This window comes from Lytechinus pictus, chromosome 13 (genome assembly GCF_037042905.1).
Source record: "Lytechinus pictus isolate F3 Inbred chromosome 13, Lp3.0, whole genome shotgun sequence".
NCBI classification, from domain to species: Eukaryota; Metazoa; Echinodermata; class Echinoidea; order Temnopleuroida; family Toxopneustidae; genus Lytechinus; species Lytechinus pictus.
Genome location: NC_087257.1, coordinates 23,207,475 through 23,230,456, shown reverse-complemented (window position 1 = coordinate 23,230,456; position 22,982 = coordinate 23,207,475). Strand labels below are relative to the sequence as shown.

General features: G+C 35.2%; 1 protein-coding gene across 3 annotated transcripts; it reads right to left on the bottom strand.

Moving 5' to 3' along the window:
* Window positions 1-885: 885 nt before the first annotated feature.
* On the bottom strand, window positions 886-22,287 carry LOC135156410 (serine/threonine-protein phosphatase 6 regulatory ankyrin repeat subunit A-like). 3 transcript variants are annotated; one of them, XM_064108827.1, is made up of 11 exons: window positions 22,001-22,287; window positions 17,924-18,007; window positions 13,420-13,498; window positions 12,417-12,487; window positions 9,910-10,110; window positions 9,050-9,137; window positions 8,057-8,199; window positions 7,239-7,364; window positions 6,409-6,574; window positions 3,015-3,050; window positions 886-1,279 (listed from the first exon to the last, which is right to left on the bottom strand). In XM_064108827.1, exons 1-11 carry the CDS (start codon window positions 22,112-22,114, stop codon window positions 1,194-1,196), a joined length of 1,194 nt encoding a protein of 397 aa, XP_063964897.1. In that variant the 5' UTR covers window positions 22,115-22,287; the 3' UTR covers window positions 886-1,193. The 3 variants fall into 3 exon arrangements, with proteins under 3 accessions (XP_063964897.1, XP_063964898.1, XP_063964899.1); XM_064108829.1 differs by lacking the exon at window positions 22,001-22,287 and adding an exon at window positions 19,936-20,283 and having other exon boundaries at window positions 887-1,279; XM_064108828.1 differs by lacking the exon at window positions 3,015-3,050 and having other exon boundaries at window positions 22,001-22,286.
* Window positions 22,288-22,982: the final 695 nt, after the last annotated feature.

Here is a 22,982-nt window from a genome sequence, read left to right as displayed (position 1 = left end):
TATTTTTTTAGACAAATACTATAGTAATTACAATTAGTAAAAATAAATAAATTGATGATTAATTACTCTTCTACCGCATTACATAGTACATCAAGGCTATGAATTTGACATCTTCTTCATGTAAGGAATTTCTCCCTGCCATTTACTTTAGTCAAGATTCAAACAAATCATGACTATTATCTTGTCCCATATGTACATACTGATGTTAGTAGTTTTAAAATCAACTGAAATCTCCATAAGTTGATCTTTCAGAGTTTCAGGGTCAAGAAAGAAGCAAATATTTCTTCATTTTCTAGTCAGTTCACAAATAAGAAAGTACTTTCATGGAAATATGGACAAAAGATGACCATTAATTAGGAAGGAAAGATGTGAACAGTTAATTTTAAGCAAAATTTGGAGCTCTTCCATTTTTTCTCGAATCCCATAAAGTCAACGCTTTTTCAAAATGACAATTACGCTTTTAATGGTTATTCAAATGCCACTGAGAATATTTTGACTCAGCCCTCATTGACATTTTCACTGAGATGCTTCTCTATATTCTTCTATTTCTGTTAAAACAATCTTCCATTTGGGCTGGATTCCCTTTTAAAGGTCAAGTCCACCCCAGAAAATTGTTGATTTGAATCGATAGAGAAAAATCAAACAAACATAACGCTGCAAATTTCATCGAAATTTGATGTAAAATACGAAAGTTATGACATTTCAAAGTTTCGCTTATTTTTCACAAAACAGTTAAATGCACAACTCAGCGATATGCAAATGAGAGAGGCGATGATGTCCATCATTCGCTATTTCTTTTGTTTTTTATCGTTTGAATAACACAATATTTAAATTTTTACAGATTTGACAATAAGGACTAACCTAACTTAAGCATAAACTGTTAAAATAATGGAAATTCCACATGTTCAGGGAGAAATAAAACTTTGTTTCACTTGACAAGGAGGAGAAAATTAGAATATTTCATATTTCATATAATAAAATACAAAAGAAATAGTGAGTGGGTGACGTCATCAGTCTGCCAATTTGCAGACTGACCAGGATGTGCATATAACTGTTTTGTGAAATTAAGCGAAACTTTAAAATGTCGTAACTTTCTTATTTCACATCCGATTTTGATGAAATTTTCAGTGTTTTGCTTGTTGGATTTTTCTCCTTTTTTTCAAATCAACTTTTTGTTGGGGTGGACTTGTCCTTTAACAATAAAAAAAATTGACGATGGAGAGAGAATGAAAATGTTTTAGAATCCAATACTCACCAGCATCTAAGAGAAGCTGGACAACTACAGGAAGGAATGGAAAAGATTAGTGTTATTAGGACAGTTCACAACAAAAATAATACAACATCAGAAATGTATGCAAATTTTGGAGTCATTTGTCTTTAAATACCCTTTAAAACAACTGCTTAAATGTAGCAAGGCAGGTGTGGTGACCATGGCGTTGCATTTGAAAGTGATGGAAATTATAGAGATAGTTGTGATGATGATGGTGGTGATGGTAATGACGATTATAAAGAAAATAATTGTCATAGTTGTGGTATTGGCTAGTATTTGGAATAGTCTCCCTAGCAATATCCATTCATGTACGTCAGTAAAAGCATTAAAAAAACAAGATAATTATTTCCTTTACACCATCCGTTTTATATATTGTAAGCATTTGAAGAGTATAATTATTAATTGTTACATGTATATGTTATATTGGAAAGTGCTTTTTCAATAACAAAATGAAAATAAAATAAATGCAAACAATAACAAACAAGGTGGTTCATAATCTATTAGTCTCGCCTGATAATGCAATCGATAAAATATGCAATATCATCTTTTGACCTTATCATCCTCATGAACACACGTGTGGTATTACCCAATGGTTATTTGTACCGATTGTAAACACAATTGATGGAGAAATAGAGCAATCTGAACAAAAACTTGACCTTTTGACCACTGGATGACCTTTGACCCCATCATCTTAAATACACTTATGGTATTACCCAATGGTTATTTGTACCAAGTACATGTATGAACTTACTTAATAATTGATGCAGAAATAAAGAAATTAGAGCAAGTTGAACAAAAACTTTAACAATTTTTTAACAGACTAGTTAACAGGAAAAGTGATTACTAGGTCTCTGCCGAACGTCATTCAGGCGAGACAAAAATGCTAAAATGTATGTGGTGATAAACATTGAAATGATTAAGATGATGGCAATGATGATAGTGGTGATGATGAAGATGGTGGTAATAATGATAATAATGGCTTATTTATCCATGGTACATGTACTAGTATCCACTTTATTTCTGAAAACTGCTCTCCCAGCCGGTCTTGCAATTCATATTATCCTGGTTTTAGCTGGGTGGTGGTGATGGTAGTGATGAAGGTGGTGGTGGTGGTGATAGTGGTGGTGATGGTGATGATGAAGGTAATGGTGGAGGTGATGGTGGTGGTGGTGATGGTGATGATGGAGGTGGTGGTGATGGTGATGATGGAGGTGATGGTGATGGTGGTGATGGTGATGATGGAGGTGGTGGTGATGGAGGTGGTGGTGATGGTGGTGGTGATGGTGGAGATGATGGTGGTGATGGTGGTGGTGATAATGATGATAATAATGATGGTGATGATCATGATCATGATGCTGATGATGATGGTGGTGGTGATGATTATGATGATGATGATGATGATGATGATGATGCTGATGATGATGATGATGATGATGATGATGATGATGATGATGATGATGGTGGTGGTGGTGGTGGTGGTGGTGGTGGTGGTGGTGGTGGTGGTGGTGGTGGTGGTGGTGGTGGTGGTGATGATGATGATGATGATGATGATGATGATGATGATGATGATGATGATGATGATGATGATGATGATGATGATGATGATGATGATGATGATGATGATGATGATGATGATGATGATGATGATGATGATGATGACGATAATGATGTTGATGATGTTGCTGATGTTCCTGCTTTTGCCGCTATGATGATGAAGATGATGACAATTAAAATTATATCTTACTCGAAGGACTGAAGACGGGGTATTCTTTCACCTTGCCTGGGTAAAGTGTGAAAATTGATATTAATGACTTGCCACACAACTTTTCCTTGAAACTTAATTCTAAATAATTAACCTGGATCAACAAATATTTTCAGCACTAGCCCTTACTACCAAAAAAAAATAGAATTCAAAAAAATTTCTTTGAACCCTAAGTAGGTCTTCAACAAGAAACTGCAGTAAAAAGCAAAATGTATGAGTTTAAAATAAATTTCTTTAATTATTAATTTCATTTAAGTTTTTATGTATTCAAATATACTGAGTGCCCTGGGGGGAAAAACTGCAGTAACTTTTATGTCAGTTTGAATGAACTTTCAGTAAAAATAAATTTCAAAAGGAAAATATATAATAAATATATATCATCAAATTTGCATGCATTTCTGACTGAAAAACAAAAACACAGATGTGTAAATGAAATGAATTTGATGGTGATTCACAATTGACAGGCACTGGCTTAGAAATCTACACCCATCAAATATCCTCCAAGTCAATATAAACATTCGCTGCAAGGCATGTGAGAATTTAGATTAAACTCGTCACACAAAACAAATCTCCACCACCGAATAGCACTTCAGAATCAAGGAAACATAACAAAAGTTCCCACATCATTTGTAAACAGTGAGGATACAGCATATTCCTGATTGCACCATTGTATTGTCTGTGCAGAAATGGCAGGATTAGATGAGGAAAATCGCTGAATGGGATTACTGTTGAATGATGCAACCAAATTGGCTGGGACTTTTGTTAAGATGCCTAGATCAGACTTGAAAATCAAACAAATATAGATTAATTTTTCCACACTTACCTTCCATAATGTTATATTATGCTTTGTTAATTACAATTAAATCAGACTACAAATGATTGAAGTCCTTCGATCAGAGAAAACTCCCACCACAGTGTAATTCCCCTTCTAAAACTCCATATGTCCAGGAAAAAAGAACAATCACCTTAACCGTTTGACAATCGGAAAGTCAAAAACAGAAGGGAATGAAGAGAGTTTCCTCACCAAAAGACCACTTGGATCATTGTCATCATGCATATGAATTTCTATACCATAGCATTCACAGGAGATAATCAAAAGGAATGTTAGAGTGACATTCCCTATCTAAAGTGCAATGTGCAAGCTCTAGTCATATCAACATGCAAAGAGGGTCATCACGTTTCAACGTTAACCCTGTCTATGGGCATCACCCCCTACCCCCCACCCCCCATGCGATGTTGACTGGTAAGGAGAGGGACAGGCGGGTGAAAAGGGGGAGGGGCATTCTTCATCCATGCAATGCCTATGATCTTTAATGCACATGCAACAAGTCGAACCTATTCAAAATAAATCATTCTTCAGGGGAGTGTTTCATAAAACATCTTGTCAATGATTTGAACCAACAAATTTACTCTCAGCCAATCAGATTCAGTAGCTTATCACAATTACGCAGCGAAAACCCCCACTTTCAGTGATGTACTAACTACGCTACATCCCTTACAAATTCTTCATATGCGTTTGCAATGGGTAGTGCAAAATAATTTAAAAAAATGCAAAAAGGAAGCTTGACAATGTCATGTTCATAGATATTTACACCCTTCACAACACAAGGGCTGCCATATCAGTTTTCACAAACCCTATTGCTCTGTCTGTTTGTTAAGGAATTTTTTTTTTCTAATGGAAGGTTCAGATTGGAGGAGACAATGACTGGGATTGTTTCAGATTAATTTTAATGATGTTTTACTTATTTCCCGCCAGTATATCTCTAATATTCAAATCTTTTGTACACCAGGAAACGCTTCATATTTTTCACTGATTTAAGGATTTGTTCATTATGTTATTATGTTTGTGTTAATAGATAACTTGTTTTTTTAATAGGTAATTATTTGAAATCAATAAACGTAAAATTTAAAGAAACTGGCAGTACACTAAACGAATTATTAACACATACGCTACCCACTTTTTCATAAACTCATAATAGGTATGCATGAATCATATAGTTTTTATTCCTTCATCATTTTATGTTTTCGTCATTTGAAATACCTCTTGTCAATTTGTTTTATTATACTTGTTTTATTATACTTGAATACTACAATGCGATACACACTGTTCATTTCCCAGACACACAATTCACTTTCAGTTAATATTTCTTTCTAGAATTCCACAACACAATTAGTTTCAATACAATACTTTATTTGTAATATTTATTTTGTAATTATCTATGTTATTGTTTGAATATTGTTTTTGTCATTATTACCTTGTAATACATCGCAATTCGGCCTTAGCCGCGATGATGTCTTGTTTTTATTAATAAACCATTTATCTATCTATCTATCGATTGAGATTCCAACTTGTGTTAATGTACCTAATGTAGATTCATTTTTTTTTTACTGAATTAAAATGACAATCTACAAAAGATTTTACCTCTTCACTGTTGAAATAAAGAGCATTTTCTCAAAAAGGACAACACAAGGGTTGCAAGAGAGAACCTTTTAAACATAACAAGAAATCACTAAAGGGCAGATGGATGGTAGAAGAGTGAAGAGGCGGATTAGTAGGTTTAAAGATACATTTTGTCATGTAAACATCTCAACATCTAAGAATATATTCTAAAACCCTAACTTTTCTAATGACAAACTAACAATCTATAATCAGTGACCTGTAAAACTCTCTGATCATCAGTAACTCTCCCAAAAGAAATCTGCGACTTTATCAATAGCCATTACTGATAATAAGATTCTACAACCTTTATAGACCTATGACCTACAGCCCACGACCTATGCCCTTTGACCCTTGAAGTAAAGGTCATCCCTCACCACTTACTTCATAGCTATATGCCCATGAGAAGAACCCTCCCTGAGGAGAAATCCACACCTCTATCAGTATCTGTTAATATTTTCTACATTCTTCTTAAGCCTTCAACATTGATCTATGACTCATGGCTCGCAAGAGTTAAGGCCACACCTTACCATTCTCCATAAAGCTTTCTGCCTCTGGGTATTTATCACTTACGAAATATCATGGAAATCATGCAACCATCCAAACATTCAATATTCACATCTTTGACTAAAAACCAAAGACCAATAACCTACAACTAATATGTCACCCTTTCCTCCGAATTCCGACATACCAATTTCACTTCGCAAGATATGGTAATGACCTGAAACGACTGTGTACGAATTGTCAGCACACTCCTGACGAAGTGCAGAGTTCACATGCTCGAAACCATAAGATCACCAGTCCTTCTAAGAAATTTTTATCCAAATGGTTATCCAACAGTCTTTTTTAGGACTACCTTGCATGGCGAAACCAAAAATGTTATCATCTTGTCTATGAAATGGCCAGCAGGAGTAAAAAAAAAAAAAAAAAAAATCTCACCTCTTTCAATGAGGCTTTCTGCCCTTGGGTAATGTCCCTGGAGGGCTATCATATGAAGAGGGGTGCGCCCATCTTTGCACTGAATGTTGGACTCGGCGCCTCGACTGATCAGGAACTCCAGACACATGCCTCCGTGTGGCGAGACGGCAGCTAGGTGCAGTGGGGTCTGGAGGTAATGTGAGGATGGACAAACAAGAATGTCAGAAATATCTTTATTAGGTTTCATTTGAGAACTTCTTGAACCTGGTTATCAGAAAGGATCGAAATCTCACTAGAAGAACTTGCCATTTCCAAAGAGTTCTTTTACCAAAATTACCAAATTATTTTACCATGTATATTTTTTTGGTAATAAACAGTCAATTGATTAATTCATTCATTTATTTGTGTCAGCCAGTTTTATGATTTATTGACAAGTGCTGCATTTATGTAGACAAAGTAACAAAATGCAAGGGTTAATTATATAGTCTGTAATGGATCAGTACATTGCACATTAATGGCGCGTTGGTTACTAAAACCTAGATGCATAGACCAAAAAAATTCAATCAGAAAATAACACTTGAATATACATGTATTTCAAATAAAATATCAGTAACTTACAATGTATAAAATCAGAACAGACTATGAATAGCAAAATCAATTTTGCCTAGCATAAAGTAGATATTAGGCAAATTTCAAATGTTATCTGTTCTTATAATTCATTATCAATAATTGATACTTATGATAGAGACATCCATCCATGTTGTTTACTTCTTCATACTCAATTAAGTAAAATTAAGCAATCTTTATAACGCTTTTCATACATAATTAAATGCAGACAATCGTAAACATACCTGTCCCTTATTATTGAGTGTGTTGACATCAGCATTATGTTGTATTAACTCTCTCAGCACCAGATCATTGCCATTCAAGCTTGCTATATGAAGAGGGGTGTTCCCACAAGCATTAGGAATGTCAACCTGTAAATAAACATTTAAAAGATGGAGATCCTAGTTAATGTGACGAATCCATTCACCCCCATTGAACAAGCTTGCTATATGGAGAGGAGTGTTCCCACAAGCATTAGAAACATCAACCTATAAATAAATATCAAATAAGGTAGATCCAGATTAACAAGGAAAAAATAATCATAATTTCTCATGTAAAATTTATGAAAATTAGATTCCTGAACAATTTCAATTTAAAAACAACAAAATTCTGGTTTCTTTTTTTATCAAAACATAAGGAATTGAATAAACATTAAATAACAAAAGAATTAAATTTTGAAATTTTTCATGCAGATTCAAATGTCAAAAATGCCTTCCACTTAGCTGTTGCAAAGATATGCCATCAAGACACCTAACTAAGCAAAATACATGTAATACAAATGGAAATACATGAATCTCAAATGTACAATTCAATATGATAAAATACAAATAAATTTCATCAGCAAAAGAAAAATCATAGAGACACCCTTTACACGACTTGACATTTGTGCAAAATTATGTGTTGATCAGAGGGTTTATCATTCAACATGCTCTGATACTACTGCCAATCTAAGGAACAGGTGATAAAAGTAAATGTATGAATAAATCTTGTCCTCCCAAGAAGTCATTCACAGCACTGCATGGTTTTGAAATTATATTTGTGTTCACACTAACAGTGTATTTACCTTAGCACCATGTTCTAGAAGTATCCTAACCACACTGACTTGTCCGCTAGCAGCAGCTGCATGGAGAGGTGTGAATAGACTACGATCCCGACATCCGATGTCTGCATCATTCTCAATCAAGAGCTGCACAACATCAACATGCCCTGTGGGACAGAGAGAGAGAGAAATGGTAAAATGCGATTAGCTAAAAACTGAATTACACATGACTGCATAATCCAATCAAATATAATCACTTGATTATGATCTTGGAGTAAGTTGTGTAATACTATTGGTTTAGACGGCAGTTATTCCGACAGGCATATTATTGATTGTGTGTGTACATGAGTGCTTGGGGATTACAGGGTCCCGTCTTACAAAGAGTTGCAATTGATCCAATCAACCACAACTATTGAAGGCCATCAACATCTAAAATGCATGTTTATTCAAAATATTTTCTATATATGACGTATATTCATACATTAATTGCTTTCTTAAAAATTTAGTGTGCTTCTTTTTGTTCACAAAGTATGTATGATGGATTCTCATCTAGTTAAGGTTGAGCGGATCAATCGTAACTTTTTGTAAGACGGGGCCCAGACGTGCACCAATCAGACAAATGACTTTAACATCCACAATGTAATATACATGATCCAGTGCTTTCTTCAAACTAAAGAACACTGAAACAGTTTAAAACTTTAACACTTGGCTGGATTCAAAGGAACACTACACTGAATTAACTGAATCAAGATTACCTGTGCTTTTTATATTCCCCATACCGAGAAACTTCTTTGGACTGGTCAAAGGTGCATCACATAATGTAATGTAGTTTCCAAATCAATCCTAACTCGCAGTGATATTTTGCTTAGCCCATGGAGTGATAAAATATTATCAATCATTTTCAGTACGCACAAGATATAAGTGCTCTGCACCTCAATTACTGTTCCATTTTTTTTTCTTTCCTTACACTCAAGACAGATTGACTTTGGGAAACACATTTCATTGTATCAATCTTACCCATATATGATGCCCAATGGAGCGGCCTCCTCTCCTTTTTATCCTGAGCATTAATAGTCCCTCCCTTTGCCACCAGCAGCTTCACCATCTAAAAAATGCAAGACATACAAATAATTATTTCAAAATTAAATTTGGTACCAATATATGTTATTTGGGGTGGAAAGCCTGACGACTAAAGCAATTTTTCTTAGTTTTTCCTTTCCCATGAAACTTGGAATTGTATCATAAACATCTTCTATTGGTTTTCTTTGTGGTCATAAAAATTGCTTTTGTTGAAATGCTGGATAAAAATAATAATTTTCAAATATTCAATCCCATTAAATTGTTTTTAGGTACCTTATCAAAAATCCTGCAGGCAGTCTCTCATTACAGATTCACACACTTCATCATACACAAAATAATAGGGGAATGGAAGAAAGACAGCTGCCGGGAAGACGAAAAGTTCCTTTATAATAGAAAGATTCCTGCTAAAAGAGCAGCACAGACTTTTAACAAGGTACCTTACTCAATAAAGGTTTTTCAATCTTTTAATTCGATCTTTTCTTAAAACATTTTCTAGTTGTGCATTAAGAGAAAGATTTGCGGAAACAACAGCTGGAACCAAGGGGAGCATTCCATGAAGCCATACGTAAGTGACTTTGACCACAGCTGTCACAGGCTTCTGAAATCCTTAAATCTGATCGGCTAACCGAAGATTTGCCAGTATAAGCTATCAACAAGACACTTTGTGAAATCCTCTCCAAAAGAAAAGGGAATCTGACCACAACTTTGGCTGTGGAAAGGTAGCTTCATATACACAGGCATCCACTTTTAACACCCCCAAGAAATTGGTGGAAAAAAATAAATCTGAATCTACATACCTCTACATGGCCATTGAAGGCTGCATGGTGGAGACTGGTTCGTCCAGCACGGTCAGTGACATTGACCGTTGATAGCAGAGGTATGAGCATTCCAGCAATGTCCACTGCATTGTTGGCTGCAGCAACGTGCAGAGGGGTCTGCCAGTTCTTGTCTCTGGCATTAATGTCTGCATTGTGCTTCAGGAGAACTCGTACAGTGGTCTGTAAATCAAAAATAAAATATAGTATGAAAATTGGTGAAGTCATACATGGTAGGTTTGTTTTCATATACTTTCCTATGAATAATCCTAAAATAAATGTGTTTTCTCAAGTACAACTGCTTTCAGATAATTTTGACAATGTTTTATATATACTTTGCTATGAACAGGTCAGAAATAATGGTGTTTTACTCAATTGTGAAGAGCAATCCTCAATAGTTTTCATGTCATGAGTTCAAATGACCTTTATCTGCACAACTGTATCTACAAACTGGTTAACACGTAAAGGCAACTTTAACTAAAAAAAAAAAACTAAAATTATCTTGTAATTGTTTCATATTCATACAAATAGGAAATTGGTAAGATGTCCATTATGGATAACATAGCTTTATAATATTGCTTTAACCTTCCTTTGATTCCCACTCATGAGTAGGCAAATTTTAATAATGCTTTCACATGGTACTATATGGGTGTGTTCACATGGCCAAGAAAACAAGTATTCATCACCATACAGATCGATGTTTTGCAACACTATTCCTATGGGAAAGTGTTCACACAGCGTTTACATTCCCTTTTCACCTGTGACTATCTCCAAATCTAAACAGGACAACTTGAGGACATGTGTTCTGTTTCGCTTAATATTGAAAGCCTGTACACTGTAATTTGAGATATGTAGCCAAAGTAATGAGGTGCGTCTGAAGTCACATTTTAACTCTTTCTTGAACATCTGCCTAAAATCCTGAATTGTTATTTATCAAGAATAAAAATTCACCCTTGTCATTCTAAATATTTTCTTTCACCACAAGTATCATCATCACTCAAATTGTAGAAAGCGCACTTGGAAATCATTTTTTATTTTTTTATAGAATACACATACCCTCCATTTTAAAATGAAACTCGATTTTTAAAAATAAATGAATGAATGAATGAATAAAAAATAAATAGTGTGAAAATAACAATAAAAGAGACTCGTCTGAAAAGCTGTTGAAGAGAGAAATGTTTTATTTTACTTGGCAACGACAAAGTGGAAGTGGAGCCCTGGTGAGCTTAGTCATTTCCTCCTAGATTAGAACCAGACAGTATTTAATTATAAGGGTTATATAGGACAGACCACAGACATTCTAATTCCAGCATTAAGGTCATTTTATTGCCCTGTGTAGTATATAGCCGGACTTAATGTCACAATACACTAACTGCAAACCGGTCAATCATGTATCACTCAGAATAGAATCATATTTTGATCGGTCTGGGATTGTTTTGTTGGAACAGCTATTTTGATAACGGATCAATAAATGTAAATTATATTGGCGTATTATTCTAAAATTTAATCTATAAACAAAGTTAAGTGACCGTTATTATATGATATAACTTGGGCAATTCCATAAAATATGTACGTCCGACCCCCTATATGTGGGGACTTCATAAAATTTTCTGTCTCTGATTTCTTGTTCGTTTGACAGTCAGTAATGTTCTCAAGGGTCCATGACTTGGTCAGTTTGTAAAGTGAAGTAAGACTTGAGAAAAATGGGGGTTGGACGTACAAAAAGGTTGATTATTTTATGGAATTGCCCACTTATATCATATTTCATTAAAATATTCTTCATGGATATTTTAGTTTGGCCTATATTCAAAATCAGTGCCTTGGTAATGATACAAGATAAATTGCCACTTGGTTTACATCCGCTTTATCTACTTACCCAAGTGGTCTTGAACCATTTGGTCTCGTACCAGATGGTCTAATTGTAGTCTGTCTATGTACAACCAGTTTGCCTCCTAACTATTTGGTCTAATTGCCATCAAGCCCAATACCATTTTGTCTATTTTCCAGCCAGGCTAAATACCCACTTTGTCTAACTAAGTGCTGTGGTCAAATAGTAGATTTTTTTTTATTAATTTTACTTTGCTATTTTTAATCAACAATACAAAAATTTAAATTTGCTGGACTTTATGGAAATTGGCTTTTAATATAAGGCTCTGCCTCTCCTTAATACTTTCATTTGTACATTATTATTACTTGTTCTATATTTTTTCTATATCCCATATGTCTATATTCCTTTGTATGTGTGTATATATCTATATCGTTATATGTTTTTAATGAAAGCATTGAATAAATGAAATGAAATCAAATCAAATCTCCTATATATAGCTTGTATCTCATCTTTAAAATTAATTTATGAGATTCTAATTTTTTTGCATGAAAATTGTGATTTCTGTGAATCTTGTTTTATTCCTGAATTCTGTAAGTGTTAATTAAAATCATCTTGAGGACATTGTGAACACCCCCTTTAACTAAGTATAAACTTTACTCACCTGACTTTTAGAGGCAACAGCCCTGTGAAGAGGAGTAAGCCACCTGCTATCCTTGGTATTGACTCTTGCACCTGTTACAGCAAATCAATTATAAATCATATTCACAAGCAAAACTATAGAAAGAACAACATGTATGCCTATTACTAGTACTTCATATGATTTAGGTGAAGTCTGCAAGCAAAGACTCACATTTGACACTTAAACCAATTACATGTATATCATGTCTAGAGAGAAGACTGCCTGTCAAGCCACAGTAAATAGCCAATCTAGTCTCACTACTTCAGACCCTGCACTATACATTAGAATTGCGAAAACCAAGGGTCTCTGCCTGGAGACTATCTGCAGCCTGTATCTTGGCTGTTACACTAAACCTATAAAGCACCCTTACTTTTCCAGTCATTGTAAAGTCAAGCATCCAGCTGTTCTTAATTTTACACACAAATCAAAATGATTTGTTTTTTCCTTTTCCTTCTTTATATTTGTGTGCATTTAATAACTAAAATTGAAATAAACAGTGTGAAAACGATGTCATGTTTTGCATGAACTAGCAAATAACGTCTCTAGACTAAAATGAAATCCCCTCTTAAATCTGAGGGAAAAAACATGATTGAAATCTGAAAAGGGAGTTCTAACCAGACCCCTTCAATATTGTAGGGATGCAAATCTTGCCAACAACACATTATTTTGAGTATTGGGAGATACATGTATTTGAAGTTGGAGAAAACAATACCGGTATGTACCTCTTCTATAATAAAACAAGAAAATAAATGCCAGCAAAACAATACTTCCAGTATTCAGTAAAATCTGCAGTAGTTATAATATGATCTCGTCAAAAAACTGTGCAAAATACTGATAAATTAGGAGAACAGTTGGCATCTCTGAGGGGGCAATAGACAAGTTGATGTACATACACATGCCATAATTGAGGCTATTTTTAGAACTTGAGGAATAAATCAAATTAGCACTCATCAGTAATTTTCTCATCTACAGACGTCTAACATACCACATTCCGCAAGGAGATCCACAATCTCCGCCTCCCCTCTGAAAGCAGCCGCATGGATGGGTGTACGTCTTTCTATATCCTAGCGAGATAAAAGGGAAAGGGGCAAATATTAGTACAGCATTAGACTGTAATCCCATAAATTAATCCATTATCTACTGAAAGTGGATGATCCCTGTACAAACATAGTGAAATCATAAATTCCAGTAGTCTCAGTCAAAGAAGGGCATTGCAAGAAATCAAAATCGATTAATACATGATTGGATTGATCACACAGATTAATCATAAATTTTGCATCGACATGTTATTGTTAATTCATGATTGAAAGTCTGCTCTTTGAAACAGCAAATTATTATTGAATAAAACTTTCCTCCTCATAATTTTTAATCATTAGAAAATATAAAGTTTTTTGCAAAAACATTGTAGCACTACAAAGTCCATTTTCTGCACAAATTGCATCAGAATTAAGTACACTATTGCCCAAAGGCCTATGTACTGTACATGTTCATGATCCATTTTGTATCAGTACTAATGAAACCTCCAACTATAAAGTATCTACCATACCATAAGGATTACAACTAAGTAAAGAAACAATGATGTACATGTATACAAGTACATGTACAAGTTCTAAAATGTGCATTAGACCAGACTAACCTGCAATCGCAAAAAAAAAAGGTGACCAAGTGACAAACATTGTACAGGTGTATGAAAGCTTTTTATATAATTGATATTTACTACATTGTTATTCTACGGGTTAAGTGCAGAGTGGGGAGGAAAAAAATCTTGAAGATCCAGCATCTGGAATAGAGTTCAGTTTAATTTTATATATGTAAATACACATTCATATTAGGATACTGCTGCAATGTTTTTTTTTTTTTTTTTTTTTTTTGTTCACAAGGTGAATGTACATAAGTATTGACAGGAATATAAATTGTTTATAAAATATTATCAATGACCTCATATTTTCAATCAAGTATAGTTGTTGTGAAGTGCTTAGAAACTTTCTAATTAATCACCATGCAAATGAAATGTACAAGTATTTGGATTATCATTAAATTATTCACTGTAAATGACTAATATTTACATGTGTTTGCAATCATACAAGAAATACATTTGTCACTTGTGTCCTTGTGCTACTGTAAGACAGACCATGAACAGTACACTGGAACTCTTTCCCCACTCCCGAATATATGAAATATATCCTCTTGACTGAAATGAAACCTCGTCAATAAAACGTATCGAGTTCATTTTCATGACAATTCTAAAAGTTGATAGGGTCAAGCAAATTCAGACTGCATATTAAAAATAATGAATCTGCTGAAGGACTTGAAGCATTATGTCCAAAGAGTTGAAATAAAAATTGAATTGCTGTTTCTATAAATGAGTTTAAGTGCAGGCACTTGTACTGTATATTTCCAGCTAGTGCTGTACATTTTCCTTTTCATCATGTACATGTACACCTGGGGAGCGTTTCATGAAAGGACTTGTCAGACGTTTTAGCCGACAAGCCCTGTTTTATCCGACAGTTACTACCATAGGAACTGTCCTCCTCAGCCAATCAAAATCAAGGAAAGATGTCAGATCTGACAACTTGTTGGACAAAAATGTTGATGAAACACTCCCCAGATTGATGTACACATTCATATAATTTAGTAATGAATTGGAATAGTGAGTGATAACTGACATTCAAGTTTGAGAGGATTTACCGAAACTAAAATTAGGCCTTCATAATTAGTTTATAAGTATCATGAGCTACAGAGGGGGGGGGGGGGGGGGGTACCCACACTAAAATTTAGGCCTTAACTATTAGTTTATGCCATGGTTTTACACAGTACATGTACATGTATGTAGGCCTACATGTACATGTATGTAGAGTAGCTGATTTTAAAGGGGAAGTTCACCCTGACAAAAAGTTTGCTGTAAAAATAGCAGAAAAAATGATAAACAATACTGTTGAAGGGTAGAGGGAAATCCATGAAAGATTGAGAAATTTATTAGAATTTAAAGTTTTTGATATGATATGTTATGTATTATATCCTACATAGAGTAAATCCTGTATAGTGATTGGTTCAAGTAGCATCATGTGACCTAATATATTTCAACTATGATGTTGCGTGACGTCAGACCTCAATACATTTTTTGATATATCGAGGTCTGACATCATTATTTCGCAAAACTGGATATATAAACTCTCGGGCGCACCGGCCAGCGCGCTCTCTCTCCCGGGCAAGTCCAGCGATGCGTCGGCGCAGGCACTAATCTGCGTTCCGCTGAGCGCGGTGGCTCGGAGAAAAGTAGGTAATTCAACTCAAGTAACCGGACTTTGCAAGCTCAACACATAGATTTTGGTTGTAAATTATCAAAAGTAGGATCTAAAACAAATATACCAGGCGTTTCATTCGAAAGCATAGTGGGAATTATTAATCCTCGGTTGGACTGGCAAAACTACTATATTTCCCTCGGGGCTTCGCCCCTCGGGAAAAATAGTAATTGCCAGACTAACCTCGGATAAATAATTCCACTATACTTTCTCAAAGCCTGATATATTTGTTTAATATATAATGCATTAATTTCAATTTTTTAAAGGTTCATGATGACTTAAAAATTTCTTATTTCAGGAGCGGGTGTGAAATAATTTGTCTGACATTGATATACTAAAGGTAGGCCTACAATTTAACCCATTTTCAACTTTTTTTAGAAATGAAATTTAATTTATTTTTTTAATTCAAGATACGGAGCTTGCATGTAAAGTCTCAAATCAAACAAATAAAATTCAAATGACTTTTTAAAATCTTTGATGAACTTTCCTCAAACCTGTACCAATCTTTTGCATTATTTTTTCCACTATTGTTTACAATAAACTCTTTGCAAGGTGGACTTCCCCTTTACTTTAATAATAACTCCTAAAATGCACTGTGCACAGTGGTAATATAAGAGAGTACACTGTACATTGTAGTTTCAGAAGAAGATCTACACTGGTCAATATGCAATCAACTTCAAGTAGTTCAACTCAGAATAGAGTCAGCATTTCTTGGGGCATGCCGTGAACAAGGTCAAGTCTCTAAGGGTTCAAATTCCTTCTTTTCTCTCATTGGATTGTCAGGAATGGACAAACAGATTGTCTTTAGAGATGAGTGAGTATAAGAACTGTCAGTAGGCCTATCTGTATCGACTGAGTTTTCAAATTATCCCCCTATTTCATACCGATCACAAAATTTTGCTAAACTTCAGAATTCAATATCTGGTTATTTCTTAATAGCAGATTTTGATATTTTCAGGGTTTTGCTGTGAATTCTGCAGTCAATTTTATGCTATTCATTTAGATACTATTTTCTGCCCAAATTACCCCCTTTAATATAAAAGGATCAGCTTCATAAAACTCACTCCAGATACCTTTTCTAGACTAAAGTACTAAACCATACAATTCATTTCACTTTAGTTTTATAATGTAAAATCAAATCCAGCATACAGTCAGGTGATTAAATATTTAAGGCACTTGTCATTCGAGTGTGTACTGTACGGCTGCTCACATACATGTAAATGGCTGCTGAACGAAGTAAGCCTGTACTGTGAGTGTGGGGTCTGAAAGCCATAACTAGGTGTAGCTAGATATTGAATTGCATTTGTAATAAATGGAGTGAGAGATGAACGCCGCTTTCTCAATAAATCAAGTCAACCCCAGCTGTAAACAAGTACAATGCATTATAAATTGCATCCATATTTGGGTTATCAATATTGCACTCCACACTGGTTTTGAACCCGCTCATTTATCAGTCAGTCCAATCAACTCGGTGAATGCACAGAGAGAAAATAGATTGGGGAATATATTATGCCTACATTCCAATACATGTACAAGTTTATGTATGCGATCTCATTAGTTACAGTGAGTGGTTGCCAATTAGCCATAATTTGTCAGAATGGAAGGGAAAGCATACACAGTATCAGAGGAATTTTTATGTGAACATCCCCAGGTACATGAAGTGTGGGCCCCTCGTTGTTTTCATAAATCAAGGCAACCAATTTCATGAGACGATTTCAAACTTATCTTGGACATTTTTTGACAGGTAACAAGTTTAAATGGTAACAGAAATAGTATACGATGTAGGCCTAAATGTACATGTATAAAAATATATAATACATTACAGAGTGGGCTTTTACAGGTTAACGAAAGACAGCTTAACATTTTTACACCCCACCCCCCCCCCCCAAAAAAAAAAAAAAGACAGGGTCATCAAAGCTGACATGAAGGCCTACATGTACATGTATGCTGCATTCCAGCCAAAACTAATTAATTACATATATCAGTATGGCTGACTGCTAAATTCTCAAATCTTGTAAAGCACACATAACATTACACCTGTAGGCCTCCAACTAACTGCTGTAGAAAATATAGCCTAGGCCTACATGAAGGTCTCTTTGATGGAATAAATCATATGATAAATATGGTACGTTTAGAGAATTAGTGTCATTTCACCAAGTGATTTAACATCCTATCAGTGAGACTTACTGTGCTGTTGACATCTTCTTTCTTGTAGAGCAAGGCCCTGACTTCATCAGCATCTCCGTAGAAGACGGCTTGCACCAACGGTGGCTGTAAACAACAAGAAACGTTGAGAAACATTTACAAGAATTCGCATTATAGAATTATCGTTAATAAAAATGTTGTTTTGTTAACCCAGGGTGATCCATTCGGAAATGTAAAACTGCTTTATGAGTGGACCCTACAGAATATGTTATTAGTATCCTTCTCCAATCTCAAAGATGAAGGCCTAGAAACTAGGACTCATGATCATAAAGCTTTGGTATAACACATCCAGGGATAGAACCCATGACCTCCCTGTTCATGAGGCGGGCGCCAGACCACTGAGCCATCAAGATTTTTTAAAAAGAGTTTAAAAAGTTACAAGTGAACAGGGCACTCTCGCGCACACCACATGTAATAACCACTTTCCTGTCATCATGAATAATTTATACTTGTAGGAGGGCCCCTCGGCTGGCCGGCCAAAATTGTTTTATTGATTGACTCTCAGATTCTCTGGTTTAATCTACAAATTTCCATACATTTGCACTTTCAGGAGTAGATCACAAACATGCACATATATGTAGCATACATAGACTTACATGTAAAATTGATGTTGTTTTCACATTCCTGGATACAATGAAACCTTCTACATGTACTCACTCATCCTCAAATGTAATCATTTTATCATTTTTTAAATCCTTTCAGCATTCTTACATTTTTATTTTCTTAAATAATTACAACTGGTACACATACTCAACACATGTATACTATGCACATCTAGTTAGTTCCCTGAAAAGTAAAATGACAATATACTTGTAATGTAAAGGAATCTGGCAAAATATTATTCCTAAACTTTATAAACAACTTCTGTTTAAAAATACAATGTATATATCAAGTCATGAATGTATGACTATGAGCCAGCACATACAATGAACATGTAAAAGGCAATTTTGTCTCTTGTCAAAGTTTCATTTTAAAACAGAAGATAGGAACTACATGTACATAACCTACATGTAGATATTATGAGCACTTCTATCGGTAAATTGCCAATTCGTCTACTGCCAACTCGTCCACTCACCACATGGTCTACTTTCATTTAGTCTAATGCCATTCCGTTCATCAACATTTCGTCTAACAACCATTCGGTCCAATCACCATTTCGTCTATGACCATTTCCTCTCTTAACCAGTTGGTCTAATATCCATTTCATTTTCATTCATTTTGCACAATTTAACACTTAGTCCATTATTATTAGATGGAAGAGCATTAGACTAAATGAAAGTAGACCATGTGGTGAGTGGACGAACTGATGGTAGAACAAATGATAGTAGACGAGTTGGCAATTGGACGAATTGGCATTAGACGAATTGGAAATAAACCCTTCTATCAATGACTTATGCTGAAAACCTTGTCAAAAAGATATGATTTAGGGGGAACTTCCTTTCATAAAATCTGAAATACATGTACCAGTATATTGCTTACAGTTCCAAAAATATTAGAGCATACTTCCTAGTGAAAGAAAAAAGAAAAAGATTAATAGGTTCAAAGTGTAAACAACAACTCACTCCACTATGACAAAGTCACGTAACTCTGAGGCAAATCAGCTATTGTTTCCGAGTTCAAGCTTATCTGGTACATAATTTCATATATTTCTGTGTTCAGAACTTAAGATGTACATGTACAGTGTATTTTCACCATTTCCAAATAGTTCTTCACACATGTAAAATAAATAATTGTATGATTTTGATTGAAATTTGGAAGTGTACATGTACATGTAGTTGGTCAGTTCATTACTTTCTCTTGATATCACTGCCCAATACGACAGTTCTTGTAAGGTTTTAACCAGTTTAGCAGCATTTTTCTGACAAGCAGGAAGCATGAATTCAATATGAACTTTTGAAATTCAACCAACCATACAGTTTACTCATAAAATATATTGATACATTGTAGATACAAAACTGAAACTGTGCAAATCTGGAAACAATGAAGAAACATACCTCCATCCCCGTGAATCCGTCCATTGCAATGGCTTTTACTTTAAATGCACGCAAATGAAACACAAATGAAGCTCAGATTGGACGACGACAACCATTAACACTGAAAACAAACCAGGAACTAATTTTAGAATATCACAAGCACTCGAGAAGTGTGTAGTTACACTGTAGATCTTGAGAAATAACTTCCTGAGATGTCATTTCACCAGATTTCTTTACACAATTTCTCACTGGAAACAGAAACAAAAAGCCGATAAATCAATGCGATCTTCTTGGTTACTCCACTTAAATGATGAAAAATAAAGATTAAGACCAAAGACCAGGAATGATGAACACACTTTGAAGTCATCAAGAAGTAAAACTAGACACGCCTACAGCACAGTAAATCATACAAGTGCCTGGAATCCATGCACGCGTTACTCACACAAAATTGAATATGTGGGGACACATGACACGGCAGCATGGGTAGCTGTTACAAGTGCACACACAAGTGTATTTTACTCAACCTGTTTTGAAGGAAGGAAGTTGCTGGTTTCCTACTGGTTTACAATCTCTTGCAAGATAGAAGTAAACAACTTTGATTAAATATAACTTTGATTAAATATACATGTAGGTTGCTAGGCTATTTTAGATCACCCCTCTCCCGACATGGGAAATCATTGAAAATAATACATGTACTTTCTTTTGTTTCAAGAATCAAGGTGACAAAAAAATGCGAACAGGTCAATTTGTACACATTAAAACAGTACATCCAAAGTTGCACAAATTTATGAAATCGTTCACTAAGACTGATTACATAATCATTATGATAATCAATGATTATAACACAATATGAGACGAGACATGAGAAAATTATTTTGACGTCATATAAAGTGGGACATGTATGCTGATAACTTCTGACCATTTTTTTTAGACTTGAAGCATTTTATAGCACTATATGATTTGTCTCAGAACATGTCTGAGAGGCATTTCACCGACATTTATTGTCTGACAGGTTTTTACTTCTGGCTGAGAAGCGGAGGTGATAGTTACTATGGCAACTACTAGTATTTGATAATGACAACTTGTCAAGAAAGTCCTGCAAACTCTGAAGAAAAAAAATGTTACGACCTGACAGATCATAAAGTCCATATATGTCCAAGAACAAGATTGACATTTCTGACGTTGACCTAGAAAAATGGTCTCATGATCAAGACCGATCAACAAACTTTGTCCACGTTATGAGCTACGAGCATCTGCTAATTGAGGGTGTTCCAGAGCTACATGAATAGATCTACAAGTAGCTTCATCCAGAAGATTATTAGCACTTCATTGCCTTTTGGAAATTGCATGGGCTTTGAATCACACCATCACATCCATACAATACTGTACCTTTGACTTCATGAAGAGCGATCCAACTCACTATTACTCTTTGGTTGAAATTGAAAAAAAAAAACAATGAAATGTGCATCTGGGCCAGTTTGACAAGATATATTGGTCCAGCATTAAGAAGTCCCGAAATGTGACTAAAAATGGGGTCTAACGGGGTCTAAGAGTACTAAAAGTACCAAAGTTTCCCAAAGTTATTTTTTCTTCAAAATAAATGCTTGTTATGAGCAATATACAATGTACATGAATCTTCTAATACAATTTTTTCCAGGTATACATGTACTTTTTTGTATGTAAGAATATTTTTCTTTCTAACTTAACTATTGAAAATTTATCTACAGTTTTCTTTAAGTATAAACTTTCAAAAATATATTCCGCAACCGGCATTTTAAAAAATCCTGAAAAATGCAATAACACTGTACACTAATTGCTTCTTGTTTAAAACATGCAAGGACAAAGACAACTATAATTGACCCATTGTTATCACTGCAGTGTCATCATAAAAAATATAAATCATTGTAACACATGTATCCATTTGTCTCTGAGCAAGTTATGAAGCAAAAACACTGTACACTATAGCATTAATTGGGCAGCAAATTCTTGAAACTGTGCCAAGGAAATGCTTTAGTGGTCAATGTGACCCAAGGTATTAAACTGCACTGGCCACAGGGGTAGTATGAACGACAGAAGAGTCACTTACGCAGCGGTTCCTTGCGATGTCCGCATTGAACAAGAGCTCTCCAAAGACCGCAGAAGGATCTACAACCGAGATAGGATCTTCCCTCTGCTGCCAGAACAGATCTAAGCCTTCCATTCTCACTGGATTAGACTCTAAAGTTGGACCAATCTGCAATCGCTCAGCACAAAGTTTGGTACAAATTTGCAATATGCGAGACACAGTTTGTACAGGACTCTGTAATGTAGTTTCCGAATATAGCTCAGAGACAGCAGGACTTCATGTATGAAACACACAACTGGTGACATATGTGGTGAAGGTTTCCGCAGGATTACAATGTAGGAGACAACCTGATGGGGGAAGGGGGGAATCGCAGGGTATGTGTCATACTTCAGGGCGGCAGGATACGCTAAATTACTGTTTCCTGTGGAAACGCCTGGTTGGTGCCTATCAGGCAAGACAGCCAGGGTATTTCCCCCTCTTTCTCTCTTTTTCGCTGTCTCTGTCCATCTCTCCCCCTCTCTCTCTCTCTCTCCCTCTAACTCTAGATATCTTTCTCTATGTGCCACTCTCTGTCCCTCTCTCTCTCTCTCCCTCCATCTTTGTCTTTCCACCACTTTTTCTCCCCCCCCCCCCCACCTCCACGGTCCCCTACCATTTTTCATTTTAGCAAAATCCCAATCAAATCATGATTAGTCTGCATAGTTATATTATAAGCCACCTGTTATAAATTTAATAGGGATCTGGGCATGCATGTATCAAGCAGTCCGAGGCAGATTATACAATTCAATTGTGGTCCATTTTCATGACGCACAGGACTATTCAACTGAATATCTTGGAATATAGTTAACTGAATATACATGTACTTGAAGTAAACTGATGAAATGGTGCAGTTTACAACATGTATATTACGCAATCAAGCACTTAAACAAATGTTTGGGTGTTTTAACCACAGCAGAAGTTTGAGTAGGAAACAATATTTTCCCTTTCCACTTGTAGCATTTAC